The sequence below is a fragment of the Parasteatoda tepidariorum genome, chromosome 5 (assembly GCF_043381705.1).
Source record: "Parasteatoda tepidariorum isolate YZ-2023 chromosome 5, CAS_Ptep_4.0, whole genome shotgun sequence".
In the NCBI taxonomy this organism is placed as follows: domain Eukaryota; kingdom Metazoa; phylum Arthropoda; class Arachnida; order Araneae; family Theridiidae; genus Parasteatoda; species Parasteatoda tepidariorum.
Window position 1 is genome coordinate 78,236,546 of NC_092208.1, and position 15,935 is coordinate 78,252,480.

Below are 15,935 nucleotides of genomic sequence, written 5' to 3' on the forward strand. Positions count from 1 at the left end.
TCAAACTTAACATTTAATAGAGAAAAAAAGAGGAAATGAGTTTAACAGTAACATGATTGGTGAGAGCTACCTTCTTCCAGTATCGCTGAATCGAAAGTGAATGTGAAATTCGATTGTTCTATGGAAAAAGTTAAGAATTGATTCGGGAGTTTTTCTGCCTGGATCCGCTGGCGCCTTTCAACGAGGAAGTAGCTCATGAAATTATTCTCAGATGCAATCTGCCCAAACATTACACTATTGACACTGAAACTCTAAATATATATATAAATTTCATTTCAATTCCCAATTAGTAATATCTCCTATTTTATTTCCCTTATCTCCCTATTAGATATCAAAACTTCATTTTTTATTTTTTAATTAGAATTCTGTTAAGAGGCGTGTCTTTTTTTAATATCTTGAAGAATTTAGAGGTAAGATATGAGGTAGTGAGATACGTATATACAGGTGCGTTCTTTACTATTTACATTTGCAACAAGGGTAAAGCAAGAAACGCAACTTTTGACAAAAGGAAGAAGAAAAATAGATAACAGACGAAGTGACAATAATCTTTTACGATAAGAAACAATTTCATTCTAAAACCAGCTTTGAAGTGTTCCCACAAAACAGATAAAAACGGCGATTTATATCTACATTTAAAATTCTACAAACTTTTCAAGATACGAATCTGACATGCTCGTTTTTTACGCGGTCGTTTCAGCCTTGTGTTTTCTTTCGGAATGTTACCAACTGCAGAACAATTCTCTAACCTGCAGAAATCTTAACAGATATACTGTGAAATGTTCTGGAATACATAATCCTGACAATCTAAAAAAATTTTATCACAAAATATTAAAAAGTTGGTTTTCTTCTAAAACTGAGGATGTCGAAGTGTTTGAAATAACAATGTCTCACTTTTCGTACATTCCTCATGATTTGTTGAAAGGTCATGACAATATAAAAAGGATAGAGATAAGTAAGACTACTTTAATGTCTCTGAGTGATACAGACATGGCCTTCGTTGGGGCAGAAAAAGGAGTCCGGAGGTTTGTAATGCGGCATTGTGTCTTTTTTGGGGATTTCGATTGGTACCAATTACGAAACATGACGCATCTACAAGAAATTGTGCTGATAGATATTGGTTTAAAATACATTGATATTGATGCGAATTTCCCCCATTCGTTTAATTTAAAGCAGTTATTTTTAGAATACAACAACATTTCATACATAAGTGATCAAGGATTTTCCAAATTTGTTAATCTTGAAAATTTACAATTAAGGGACAACAATATATCGAAGTTGAAGAGAAGCATGTTTCCAAACTTACTCTCAAGGATTGATTTGGAGTAAGTCATTTTTGTATACTTATACAAGTAAATAAACTTAAGTAATGCTTAAATTAGTCTAATAGTCATTATACATTACAGTAATGTATCATATATAGCCTATTATCAAATGTATTTTCGTTTTCTTCACTTTTTACGGATCGTAATAGTACTATAAAAATAGAATTTAGAACGTCCCCCTCATAAAAAGTTTTAACTTGTTGCAAACTGTTACGGATGCTCCTCTTAGTAAGTGGTGAAAAGCTTCGTGACTGTGCGTGTCAGCTTTTGACAAAGTTGAAGGAATGATGGGAGAAAAATACATAATACTTTTTATCCAAATGGAGCATTGTATTTTATGTGATTTTTGCACTGAATCGAAAGAACTCATCCCCGAGATGATCGAATTAATTTTAAAGTTATAAGCGTTTTCTATACAAAAAGTACAATTTTGTACCTGTATTAATTTACTTATATGACATTTCTCTCTAAGGGAGGTATTATTGTTTATATGTTATTGTAAGCTAAATCTAATGAAATCGAACACGAGTAAATAGGACTCATAGCTCAGAAGTTGTAAGGATTTTTGTCTATACAAATATGCTAGTTTCGACTTTTATTGATTGATGCATCTGAAATTGATATATAGTGGCTGAGTCAAAACATAAAATTGAAGACAATTGAATGAGACAAAATCAAATTCTATCTAGTCAATAATTTAGAAATTGTAAGGGTTTGTTTATTCAAAATAAGTCCAAAAACAGTTTTTTTATACACAGATTCATCTATTGTATTTTTTGAACGGTATGTTTCACTGACTAATGTGATTGGTCTCTTTCTGTTCACTAATACATAAATTGTCTGCATTGATAACTTGCAACATGTGCAAATGGGAACAAGTATAAAGTTGTATTTTTTCTACAAAAGCATTTTTACCCTCTAAATTTCTTGTCTTTGTTGATATTCGATTTAGCATTAAAATTGCCTGAAACTGAAATTTTTAAGCTCCGATTGCGTGAATTAAACTTTTGTTGTGTAAATTACCTATTACCGCATGTTTGTTCTCATTAGACTCAGTATTAAAAAGTATAATAAACAATCTTTTATGCGCTTAGATATCTATGTCACATGTGTATGCACAAGTACAATATTGTACATTTTACACATAAAATTTAGGCTTTTTTTAAGGGATATGTAGTATATAAAATGATGCTTTTTAATGAATAATAAGTTATTTTCATCATTGATATGAGTTTTATTTTATTTTATAACCGTCGTTGAACAGCCGACCCAATTTCATGGGTTTACGACTACTTACGTTCAACTCCGTAGCCTTGTAATTTTGAACCAATCCAGAAGACAAGGAAACTCCTGGATCAGTACCCCCAGAGGTATTGATTTGTTGTGGGAACATGGAGGACTTTGAGACTCGACGGATTTAACGTGCATCAGTCACCATTTACTACACGGGGAGTCTTCGGCTGGCGAGGATTGAACCCACGACCTCTTGGATATGGGCCCAGCGCCCTACCGACCAGGCTATCCCGGCCTTGATATGAGTTTGTAAAAGTTACTCATAACTACTCATAACGTTACTCATTACTCATAGCTCCCTCTATGTTTATTCTGAAAATGGCACAAAACGCCAATATGGAGAAAAATTTAGAGAAAATGAAGAGTGTTTGTGGTCTAATATTTTAATATTTAAAAATTGACTGCATTTTTGCATTATCTGGGCTCATAAAAATCTGTACAAAATGGGAATAAAGTGCTGATTTTGATAATTTTATTCTAGGTGAGAAAATGAAACCAAATAAGCGATTTTTTTTTAGAAAAGCTTAATTACTTTTAGAATATTTTAGTGCCGGCCAGGTGGCCGAGCGGTTAGCGTGCCTGACTGCGAAGCCATAGGCTGCGGGTTCGAATCCCGCTCTGGGCATGGATGTTTCTCTCTCTTTGTGCTGTCCTCTGTTGTGTGTGTGTATGATGTGTGAATGTGGCCCACCCTATAAACAGGTTTGTGGCAGTGTGGCGTGGTCAATGTTGCTCGCCTCCGTGACTTTGGTTCACAGGTGCCCGCTGGGTAACGCGAAATGAGCAACAATTCTGGCATAGTATAGGCAAAGATTCAAATTCAGTGCCTGCCTTTGGAAAAAAAAAGAAAAAAAGAATATTTTAGTTATTTGCCCGTTTTAAAGCCCGGATAATTTCTTTCAGCAAAGTGGCGTACATAATTTAAGATTATAACTTTGCATCAAGCATAAAGCACTTAAATTGTGGCTTTTTATTTTTCTTTTTCTTGGAGAAAGAGCTATGAAAAGCCTTTTTAACTATTTGTTTAATCGTTTCGGGCTTTTTCACATTCAATTTAGTTTGGAATACCACATCAGAAGTCTTGACAGCTTACTTACTTACAGTCTTGGTACTTTTTTCCGCCAATTTTTTCTCCTATCTTACCTCCCGACAAAAAAGTATACTCTACATTGTACAACTCTTAATCACTTACCATTACGATTCTTCGTATCTTGGCCAACAAAGAACACGGGGCGAGCTCAAATGATCAGAAAGTCGCTTCCCCCATCGTGGTTGCCGCCGGGAGAAAAGTGTTGAACCAAGCTGACTCCTCAATTTTGCTTTTAACATGTAAAGTCTATGGCGGGCTTGTCATACTTTGAATCGATTTTTCTTGTTTAAGAATCGGAGTGATCAATTAAAAAAAAAATACTAATAATTTTTGCATTCTTTCCTATCCACGAAAATGTAGGTCAATTTTTTTTAATCTTTATTACTTTTTGTAATATTGCCTTTGAAACACATGGCACTTTTTACCTTTGAGTAAGGGAGGAAGGCAACTTCCACCCCCAAGTTCATTCTCCAAGAGACGATTGCCGTCGACATCCCCCTTTCGTGACAGTGGTTAGTTGATTAGTTTCAGGTTACTTTAACACCCCAGGAAGTACAAATACCCCCACCAAAAATGCAGAGGAGACAGTGGAACTGGTTTTGGAGGTTCTCTATATTTCATCCATGTTCGGGCCGAACGCTTACTGAAGGTTAGAAGAGAAATGGAAAGGCCTCCTCAGGTATTCGTTGGCCAAGCTTCGTATACTAGAATATTTACATTTGAATAATCGTGTTTCGGCAATTTTTGAGCTATCTTTACAATACTCCAATAGGTTACATGCAATAAGTATTAGTAGACAAAAATGCATGTACTTTTTCTAACACTTTTTAATGTCTTTTTCGGGTTTAGAGATTCTATTTAAGCCTTATCTTGAGCAATTTGTTCCCCGTAAAATGAAAGGATAAGTTAGATAATGATTTAATAGTTTTATTTCATCACCTTTTAGATATAAATTAAAAAAATTTTGACCCGGAAAAATTTAAAATAAAATATTAAAATGATGACGAAGATGTCAGAGCACGCCGAGCATTGATGGAAGGGCTCAGCTCCATACTGTGTAATCTTTAACAGATGAGACCAAAAAATCAACGATTATGTATGAGGGTTGTTATGGCTAAAATTAAAAAAAATATTGTTAAAAAAGGCATTTTTTCCTAAAATGGTGGCCATTCGAAAAAAAAGACAAGAAAATTAATTTTTTGGCATTTAAACACAGGTGAAAAGAAAATCGAAATTTCGGAAAAATGCAACAGTAGCCATACTGCTGATTGAAACAATAGCAACATAAATTTTTTACTAATTTCCGAAGCGACCGAAATTGATCGAGTTATTTTTCTGCAATCCAAATGCCAAAAAAAATCTTTTGAAGGAAGATTTTGTGAGCGTATTGCTTTGGGTTTGATGGCGTGGGCACTTTGTTTGGACTTCATCACACTTTTCAACTGTGTTCAAGAGTAATAGTAAACAGTGCACATGCGTCGTGATTGCATGCGCTGCTATGGCGACCGCTGCTGTTTGATAATTTTTTTAGAATTCTTTTCTTCCCTCTTAATTTTGCTATCTATTGAGTTGGTAAGTTCGAATTTTCGATTAAATTATTGTTCAAAATTTTGTAAAATATTCTAACTTTTAATGTTTTGAGTTTCCTCTTGTTTCAGGATTTTTCTTTACGGCTGCCTTGCCGTAACTCTTCTTTTTGAAATTGTTACTGTTTTCATGGGCTTTGGACAAATTCTGGTACTTTTCATCAGCACAATATGTTACCTTTTTTCAATGTTTTTTTTTTTACTTTCATTATTTTTTTAAATGCTTCGCCTAATATGTTTGAACACTAAAACTCCTAAATTCTATTTTCTGAGTAACTACTATTGTTAATTTTAAGATTTCACTAAATTCTTTCAGGCCTTCTGGCGTTGCCATGAATCGCCACCAAGCCTACCTTTTTGAGTCCTCTTTTTTTTTTTTACTGAGATGTCATGTACGTGCACTTTAGAGTCCACAGTATTCTCTAAATGCCCCCTGACTGGATTAAGCGGGACCGGGTTAAGCTTTGATGTAGTAAGTTGGTGAGTTTATTTTTGAGATATTCGGCAGAGAGATCCAATATATACTTCTTGAGTTGTGAATGAAAGAAAATTTCATCATTTGAACGATATTTTTGTTTTTATTGTTTTAATTAGAAATCAGAAATTCTAATCTACAGTTCCAACTGGATCGTTTTTAATACTAATTCAGGTGAATATCAGAAATAAAGAGGGTCCCAAATTGATTGACATGGTCCCAAACGTCAGAGTTGAAGCAAGAAAAAAAAACAATGCCAAGGCCTAAACTTACCGAGGCTGAACGTAGACGGGACGACCGTTGACGGAAAAATAATTAGACAACAAACATTTTGCCAATGGGTAACCTGTGATAACCTTTCGGCAATCACTATATTTTTATTTTTTATTTAAGTTTCAAATCCTTTACATCCGGGTTTTTTTAGACTTACCTTCAAACTGCGATAACTGGATCACGTCTTCGCCATAAAACACGCCTTCCCCGAACGCATACCTTTCGTTGGCATGCACAACTTTCTTCAGACGGGCAGATGGAGGAAGATGCGCTTTTCCATCTGCTCTTCTTTGCTGGAGGAGGTGCGATGCTCCTAGAGTGCAAAACGATCCGCGTTGCACCTTTTGAAAAACTCAAACTGTTCCCTATTCGAATACTCATGACATCTTACATGCTGGCAATCACCATGAAATCATCGTTGAAGATCACCGTAGCCGAATAATTAGCAATTTCTATCAGATCTTAACTGGAATAGATATATTTTGAAGAAAACGCCAGAATAAGAAAATTTGGCGATTCGTTATTGTTTTGAATGTTCGCACAACACATCTTTCTAATAAACTGTCATTTGATAGGTCTTGGTAAATAGCCTCCTGCATCCTCGACGACATGGCCGGTCCAATGATCGCGTTTTGCAACTATATCAAATAGTTTCCAGACAAAACAGTTCCGCTCACATGCGCTCCATAGTCAAAATATGACATAAAAAAAGATTTTTTTGAAATTTTTTAGACCAAACCCTGGGCCTTTTATTGTTGCGAGAGGGCACTTTGACCCATCGGACAAGAATAAAGTTTTAGAGAAATGTTTCGATGAATTTCAGTGGTTATCCTTCGTGGTTATATCTAGTTTTAATCTTCTCTGCTTCTTACTAACGGTGAGAACAATGAACAATGAAAAGTGGGTTGTACAACAGTATTTAACCACAGCAAAATTGTGAACTACTTTTAAAACTAAATATTGTTTTTATATTTCAGTAGCAACAAAATCTCATCCCTCCCTTCTGATCTTTTCACAAACATGCCAAATCTGCAAGTTCTTAATTTAAGGGAAAACGGTTTTCAAACTCTTGACCAGACACTATTTGCACCCATCTGGAAGACCATAGGTATCTTTGCTATAGAAGGTACTATATTAGTATATTTTTAATATTATTATTTAAATATCTTAATTTGGATAAAAATGGTTCCCATATTCTTGACCAGACACTGTTTGCACTCTTCTAAAAGAACTTTTATCTATTTAATATAGAAGGTACTGTATTTGCTTTTCTAATACTATTAAAGTATCTTAATTTGGATACAAATGGTCTTCAAACTCTTGACCAGACACTGTTTGCCCCCCCCCTCTGGGCGAACTTATATCTGTTTAATATAGAAGGCACTATATTTGTTGTTGTTTTTAAATATTATATTAAAATATTTACTCTCATTTTGCATAAAGTGCTGAATGATTTATCTTTGGCATTGCACCAACAAGATTATCTTTCAATAAAAGTGAAAGGAACTATGTAAGCACTAACGTGGCAATTATTAATTTCTTGCTAGACTAAAAATATCAAATAGTCCATAAATGTTTCAACTACTAGAAATATTTAACTATTTGCGTCCAAACGTTTTGCTATTTTAGCTACCACTATTTCTTAAATAACAAAGAGGTAAAGTATGCTTCTGCAATAAGAAAACATGAGGTTTGCATTGCGTTGATTGACTAGAATTGGCAACCATAATTTACTGTTCCATGAAAGAGTTATGTTCTTGAAAATAAATTTGTATGGTTTTCCGTCGATATTTCATAACTTGCATCCCTTTGACTAGCTTCCCCCCTAAATTTTGATGATTTAATCTTTATTTATTTATTTAATAAAATAAACTATGTACACTGATCTGGCATTTATTAATTCTTCTATAATATGAAAATTTAAAATATTTTGATTTTGTTTTGAAAAATAATCTTGTATGAATTTTTCTTAATATAATAATAATGCAAACAAAAGTTGAAAAATAAGCAACAAGAACATATAATTAAAAAATTAAAATTACAAAATTTAGTATTTAAACTCAATCTAAATTAAAAGCATTTAAACTCCGCGTAACAGAGTGGCATAAATCACGGTTTGAATGTATTAATGATCAGAATTAAGAAATAAAAACTTTGTATTTATACATAATTCTTTCTCAATGTTGTTTTTTATTGTTGTTTTCTGTTGTTTTATTTGAGATCGATATTTCCTTGAAGTATATTGTTTCTTTACTTTCAATTCCACAGACAATCCATTGAGATGTGATTGTAGAATAAAGTGGATACTCCTTCATCGTTTTCCGGAGGGCAAAATTTACGGAAAATGCGCGGAACCCAATGAATTGAAGGGAAGACATTTGGGATCTTTAGAGCACTTAGAACTTTTGTGCTTCTGAAAAAATGGCTCTAAATTCAAAGTATCTTATTTGAATCTAATTATATTTTCTAGGAGAATAAAAGGTTTTTTTGCTTTTTTTTTGCTTTTCACTGACATAACCGAGAAAATGTGCAATCTACACATTTTTTATAACACATTTGTACACTGCCATCAACCCGTTGACATTTTAACACGAAAAGCGTTAGCAACAAAAACCAATTAGATATTGCTTACGGCTAATTAACACGAGTGTCAGCTATCACTATTTATGTCTTGCGCCGTCCGTAGTATAACATAACATTTCATACTTCATAATAGTGTGGATTTCCGACCATTTTATTTTCAACGATATTTATTTCTAAGAAGTATTTAATATTTTTAGAGCTTGCAAGTTTTTTTTTAAATAAACGAAATGCGTAACGTTCCAAAAGTGAAGAGGTTAAATATTAGCATTTTTCTTCACGTTTCGTAAAAGGGGAAAAATAATAATTATTTTCAGCTGTTACAATACAGGGAAAAAACAGCGACAATTATATCAGGGAAGCGAAAAATTATTTTATCGCTTCACATATTTGTAAAAGTGCGATTACAATGCTATAAATTCACTAAGAACCAACGTAATTGTAAACAATAGACTCTTCGAAATAATAAACATAAAAGCATCAAAAATTAAATATAAACCTGAAGTATAAGAATTAAAATGACTGAAGCTTCAAATTGCACTAATTAAACACACAATAATTCTTAACGAAATGTCCGTGGGCACTAAACTAAGGAAGCTACAAGTGGAAAAACAGCATGTCCTTCAACTTTGAAACTAGTACAGACTGATGGTGAATGGTATACCTTCAAGTGACGCAGTGTGGAAATCTCGATCCTGATTGGTTGTTGAAACGTGGCATTTGTTTACGTTAGCAACTCCATTCTATTTCGAGTAAGCCAAGCCCGTCAAGTATCAATTCTCACTAGTGACGCATATTATATTCTTGTAGAAGGATTTCAATTCTTTCACTTTATATACAAAGACAACCACGTAGAACAAAAGAAAATAACTATGCAACGAAGGTGTCAGGCACACAAAATAAAAATACATACATCATGGTTAAAGTAAAATACGTAAACACATAATAAATCTAAGTGAAGTGGGGTAAAAGACGCAGACGAGAAAGAATTATACTTAACTCGATGTGCGATATGGCACTGTAATTAATTAACTTTACTTTAATAAACATTTTAGCTTATGCGGAGAAACTTAGCTCAACTTAAACATGCCATTTTGCTCACAAACGATCAGCTGGTGCTGACGGCATAGGTCACATGTGTGGGTTTATGGGATCTTCTTCTTGAAGTGCAAGTATCCAATATTTTTCTTTTAATAAGACAAGGTGCAAAGCAATTTTCAATGCTAAATTATAGAAGACATCAGAAGAAATCAGATTCAAATTAAACTCTGCAAATTCACTAAGGAGCGCAGTGAATTGTTAAGTTAATTTCGAATAATATGTTGTTAAAATTGACAATATAATTAACTATAGAGTTCACCTTTGATATTTATTAAGTCAAATTGATTTATGATCTTCCTGAAGCGAATTATTGTTTGTTTTTACTTCAAAAATTTTTCTACCTTGATATCTTACCCTAATATAAGAAAGTTTCCTTTTAAAAATGTAACGTTAATAGCCAAAGACAACATAATTTTCACGAAGATTGATTGAATTAAGTATGGAAGTTGAAAAAAATAAGTTATGGAACAACAGGCGAGGACAGATTGTTTATGACTGAAAAATTCCAGTCTTATTATTTGATGCATGCATTGATCATTAGTTTTAAGTTTTTTTTCTTTATTTTTTACTTTTAAAAAGCAAAGATCATTCTGTTAAAAAATTGTATAATTATTATAAATTTATGTAAGCACATTTTGCAAGTTTTTTAATCTCATCAAAATACACAACTACCTAGTTTTGAAGTGAAGAAAATAAAATGCGTAAGACAATGAGAAGAATTTAAAGAGAAGCATATGTAGGGAAGTGCCGGGTACCCCTGCCCAGCGGGTACCCCCGCTCACTGCCAATTTCATATGTATAGACTATTTTTTCAAGTCAATGGGGCATCGGACATTAATTGTTATATTAAAAAAAGATTATTTACAAAGTTTCATGTATTTATGCAGCTGGTAACATGGTAAACAATAGTTTTGAAAATATGTTGAATACAGTAGTCATGAAATTAAGAAAAATTGGTTGAATGTTTCAATTAAACTTCATTTTAATACTAAAAAAATAATTTTTTCTATACATACAACGTTAAAGTATGTAGTCTTAAGTTTAATTTGCACAAAGAAAGAAGTTTATATGTGAAAAATTGTTCGAGTAATTACAAATTTACAAAAAAATTGGATTTCGGGTAGCTCCGCTCACATGAATGTCGGGTATCACAGTCCAATTTTATTTCGTCGATAAATGTACGGTTGCAAAGATTATTACTTTATTGCTTCAAATTTGAATGTTATCTGAATTTTTAACAACAAATATTGTTGTTATTAAATGATTGTCATTAAATGATAGAATTCACTAAAAGTATATAAATATGTAATAAATAAAATAATTTTGTGATAAAAATGATAAATGAGGTTTTTTCTGTTGTCAATACATTGGTCATTTGCATTTATACCTGAAAAAACAGTCAAAAAACATAATTTTGGTAACTGGGTGGGGCTACCCGACACATTTTGAAAAGAGCTGAAAAACATGTTTTCTCAAATTTCTATTTTTTTAAGTTAAACTATTTTTTTTTTGGTTTATTCTTTTTGCATTATTTAATTAGATGATAAAACAATAGAAACATACAAAAATATTGATTATTACTCAATATTATACAGTAATATAAGCAATACTCCTTAAGTGGACGGCTACCCGACTCTCCCCTACTTATTAATGATATGTATAAATAAATTTATGTCTTTATAACAATTACAAAAGAATTATAATTATTTATAAAAATTTCAATACATATGTTAAAATGTTTCATCTGGTATAATTTAATCTCTTTTTCATTGTTCCCTTATTATTACTTTTGACATGAACTCAAGAACAATCATATAAATTAAAGATCCCGAAAGAAAGAAACTTTTTTGTAATAATCGGTCAGTATTTAAAAGAAAACATCGATCAAGAATTTTCCGAAAAAGCCCTTAAAATAGCACTAATTTTCGAACAAATTTGAATTTCGAAAAAAAGAAAAAAAAAACTTTTTATTATACAAATAAAAATTATCATTTTATCTTATCTTTTACTCTATTCAAACGATTTAATTGCTTGACTGCGGTCCATTAAACTACAAGTTTAACAGTTATTGATTATGGAACTAATAATAATCAATCATTATTTTTTCATTTCATACTACTCCCATACTATTTTACACACTTTCCTTTTTTGAAGTTTCTAAGAACTACAATTTTTGAGCAGCAAATCGGTATGATATTTAAAGATGAACACCCAAAACAATGACAGAGGTTAGAGTCCCCTTGCCGACAGGCTAATCATGGGAAGTTTTCGCGGTTTTCCTCTCCATGTAACGTAAATGTAAGTTAGTTCCTTCAAAAAGTTCTCTCAATGCTTGATCCTGATTGTCCCTTGTCTTCTGGAAAGGGCTCAAAATTACAAGGATACGGAGTTGAACATTGGCAGTCGTAAACTGAAAATTCGGTCGGCTATTCAACGACGGTTATAAAATAAAGTAAAATACTTTATAGGAGATGAAGTTTTCGCCTTCCAATGAGGTGAACTGGGTTCGAATCCCATCGATACGGTCGATACGAATTCCGCACCTGGTTTCACGGTCCACCGTACTGACGTTAAATATCCTGAGTGGTAGATAGATCATAAGTTAGAGTCCATTTGCCGTGAGGATAACCGTAAGACGTTTTTGTGGTTTTCCACTCCATGCAACACAAATGCGGGTGATTTCCCTCCAAAAGTCCTCTACGAAGGCAAATTTCTCCCAATACTTGATCAAGGAGTGCCTTTTCTTTCTCCAAGTACCTTTAAGGGAACTTGGAGGACTTTGTGATTTCGACAAATTTAACGTGCACCAGTCGCCATTTAAAGCACGGAGATAGTTCGACCGGCTGGATTCAACGTCCTACCAACCAGGCTCTAACGGTCCTGAAACAGGCTTTCTCAATAAAATTCTCGATGGCTCAGGGTATAGAGCGTTCAATGAAGTGTGTAAATTCCTTTGTCTTCTGGATTGGGTACAAAATTACAAAGCTGCGGAGTTGAACATTAATAGTCGCAAACTCAGAATTGGGTCTGCTGTACAGCACCGATTATAAAATATGGTAATTTCACCTCACAAAGTGGGAATGGTAATTTCACCTTTATTTTATCTTATATTATTATAACTAACTAAATTTTGTTATTATTACAACTAATAACATTTTATATTATTAATTATACTCACTCATTCATTAAAATAAAAATAATTGAGGGAATTTTATTAGCGTGATGAAATAACTTCATCACTCACTCATACATTATATGCATACATTGAATATCCTTCCACAGACGAATATTAAATGACTGGGGATCCGGGAGGCGATTTAAATCTCGGAAGGGTGCCACAAGTTTCTAAATGATTTAATTTTAGATACATGAGTAAAATCGCTAGAAATAGTTCCTTATTTTTCTATTATTTTGTTTGAAGATATTTTACTGTTTATTTGAATAATATATACTTCACTTTCAACCCGGTAGTCAGATTATCTGTTGTATCCGTGTGTTCTTAAAAGTGCCATAAAATAGACAATATGCCTAAGTTTAAGTTTATCGCATATCCATTCAAGTTCAAAATCAATCATGTCTGTTTTCTGCAGTGCTATTTTATTTTTATATTTCTCCGTACAATGTATTCAAATGAAACAAGTAGCTTCCTTCTGCGCAAGAACCTTCAACACAATAAACGGTTACAGAATAGAATGTTCAGGAATTGATAATCCTGATAATCTAAGAAAAGCCTTTTATAAGTCTAATGAAGGTAACTCGCCCACAGAAGCTAAAGCGGTGTCTATAACGGATTCTGACTTTTCGTACATTCCTCATGATTTGTTCCAAGATTTTAAGATAGATACGATAATAATAAAGAGTACTACTCTTTCCTCTCTCAGTGATACGGACACAGCTTTTGATGGATTAGAGACAGATTTAAGAGTTATCGAAATACGTGATTCCTTTCTTTTTAAGGACTTTGATTGGTGTCAGCTACGAAATTTGAAAAGAGTGTTCCATATTCAATTAAATAACATTGGATTGGAGTATATCGATAGTGATGTGAGTTGTGCGTCCTATGTGGAATTTTTATACCTAGGAAGCAACAGAATTTCGTACATTAGTGATCAGGCATTCGCATCATTTGCTCAACTTTGGAAAATAGATTTACAAGAAAACAAGATTTCAGAGATGAAGAGATGTATGCTTCCGAATCCAGCAAAGAAACTTTATATGGTTAATTTAAGGTAATAAATTTTTATTGATTAAAAATTTGTTGTATAAATTAAAAGTTATTTTAATTAATTAATAATTATATAAATTAGTTAATAATTTTTTAAATTAATTATTAATTAATTGAATTAATTAATAATTAATTAAATTATAAATAATTAGTTTAAATAATTAATAACTTATTGAATCAGCAAATAATTAATTGAATTGACAATTAATTAAATTAATTAATAAGTAATTAAATTAATTAATAATGAATTAAATATACTAATACTTAATTAAATTGATTAATATTTAATCAAATTAACAACAATAAGAAACGATTTTAGATCATTTTCTTCTTATGATATTGTATACAGATATACGAATAGCAAGTATGATTGAATTCGTTTTAAATCCTGTTGCATTTTTTAATTTAATGTTATGTTTCAAGTGCTATTGTTATTTAAAAAAATATATAAATAAATGTAAGTTTGATGAAATGCCCAGTTTCAACTAATTTTCCTTGTATTGGCAAATAGCAAAAAAAAGTGTAGAGTAAAGTGGTGTATATCGTCAAAGTACAGGAATTTCAAAAATAATAGTAATAATTAAATTAAAAATTCTACTCAAAGACAAACTGCTAAGTACCCTACACTAAGTAAGTGACGAAAAATTGCACAAAACACCCGTCTCGTTACGTTGAAATGAAAGAGACTGAAATATGTCAATAAGACAAATAATTCAGAATTTACAAAGATTTTCATGACAGAATTGGCATTATTTACACTTTTAAATTTGCTATCCTAGTAGTTCTCTAGTAAAAATATTGTTATATTAGCTCTCTAGTAAAAAAATTTTTGTAGTAGCTTTCTAGTAAGAAGATTGTTGTAGTAGCTCTCTAGTAAAAAAAAATGTTGTAATTGCTCTCTAGTAGAAAAAAAGTCAACTATCGATATCTGTGAATTTTTTCATGGATTTCCTTCATAATTTATCTTTATTGCTTTTATACTTATTTCAGTTATTCATCGCACTATAAAGTTAATTTCAAAAATGGTCGAAGCCCAAACATCCCCCAAAAAATATCTACCCTGACGCAAATTTTTTATTCTCTTCTTAGTAAATGGTAAAAAGTTGCAGGATTCAGTAGCTTTAAGTGAGAGGGTTTTTACGTCAAGTATATTTTTTCTAAAGAAATTTTCGTAATGATCTGTGACATGACTTTGAAAATTAAAACTTGATTTGTTTTTGTGTTTCTAGTTCCAATCAAATCTCTTCTCTTCCAAAGGATTTTTTCACAAACATGCCACTTTTGAAAATGCTTGATTTGAGTGAAAATAACTTCCATACACTTGACGAGACTCTATATGCTCCTGTCTGGAAAGAAGTATTTTCACTTTTGTTAGCAGGTAAAAAAAAAATGTTTCATTTCTCCCAAAACATTGAACACAAAATTCTTTCTTTGAAATCCAGTATTGTTAAATACATTGTTAAAAATTGCTTACTGAACATTAACGTCGTATTTTTTATTTATATATTAAAAGAACTACGATTCAGTTTCTGTGCATGCTTATCTCGGTGCTTATCTGCTTGCTTATATCTGTGGATGCTTATCTCGTGACTATACAAGCAGTACCTTTTTCTATAATTAACTTAGCATCACTGAGGTCAATGACTATTTGGCAATTTATTTACGACTCCTCAAAGTGTATAATCTGTTGTTTATAGACAGAAGATAATGTTTTCTTTTACTTTATTGTTGCTTTTACTTTTAATTATTACAGGCAATCCGTTAAGATGTGATTGCAGAATGAAGTGGTTGCTCAATCAAAAATTTCCATTTTCTACCACTGGAACGTGTGTGGAACCTATTGAACTGAACGGAAGAGATATAATATCTTTAAATAGGTTAGAACTTTGGTGTATCTAGAAAAAAAAGGTCAAGTAGTAAATTATACACTTGAAATCCCTTTAGAACAATGTACAAATAGCTCAATAAAAGCATTCCAACTATTTCTGAA

The 15,935-nt window shown here is 32.0% G+C and overlaps 2 protein-coding genes across 2 annotated transcripts; both read left to right on the plus strand.

Annotated features, from left to right (window-relative positions):
- Positions 1-553: 553 nt before the first annotated feature.
- On the plus strand, positions 554-8,534 carry LOC107439100 (carboxypeptidase N subunit 2). Its single transcript, XM_043056789.2, has 3 exons — positions 554-1,322; positions 7,017-7,165; positions 8,308-8,534. The coding sequence occupies exons 1-3, from the start codon at positions 670-672 to the stop codon at positions 8,454-8,456; spliced, it is 951 nt and encodes a 316-aa protein (XP_042912723.1). The 5' UTR covers positions 554-669; the 3' UTR covers positions 8,457-8,534.
- A 4,762-nt stretch (positions 8,535-13,296) lies between these two features.
- LOC122272791 (leucine-rich repeats and immunoglobulin-like domains protein 3) lies at positions 13,297-15,935 on the plus strand. Its single transcript, XM_043056790.2, has 3 exons — positions 13,297-13,949; positions 15,175-15,323; positions 15,699-15,935. The coding sequence occupies exons 1-3, from the start codon at positions 13,351-13,353 to the stop codon at positions 15,842-15,844; spliced, it is 894 nt and encodes a 297-aa protein (XP_042912724.2). The 5' UTR covers positions 13,297-13,350; the 3' UTR covers positions 15,845-15,935.

Excerpts from the sequence above, each read along its gene's own strand:
- LOC107439100 (XM_043056789.2), top strand. The coding sequence starts at position 670 with ATGCTCGTTTTTTACGCGGTCGTTTCAGCCTTGTGTTTTCTTTCGGAA. Across the intron at positions 1,323-7,016 it reads CTCTCAAGGATTGATTTGGA|TAGCAACAAAATCTCATCCC; the intron begins GTAAGTCATTTT and ends TTTATATTTCAG. Across the intron at positions 7,166-8,307 it reads AGGTATCTTTGCTATAGAAG|ACAATCCATTGAGATGTGAT; the intron begins GTACTATATTAG and ends TCAATTCCACAG.
- LOC122272791 (XM_043056790.2), top strand. The coding sequence starts at position 13,351 with ATGAAACAAGTAGCTTCCTTCTGCGCAAGAACCTTCAACACAATAAAC. Across the intron at positions 13,950-15,174 it reads CTTTATATGGTTAATTTAAG|TTCCAATCAAATCTCTTCTC; the intron begins GTAATAAATTTT and ends TTGTGTTTCTAG. Across the intron at positions 15,324-15,698 it reads ATTTTCACTTTTGTTAGCAG|GCAATCCGTTAAGATGTGAT; the intron begins GTAAAAAAAAAA and ends TAATTATTACAG.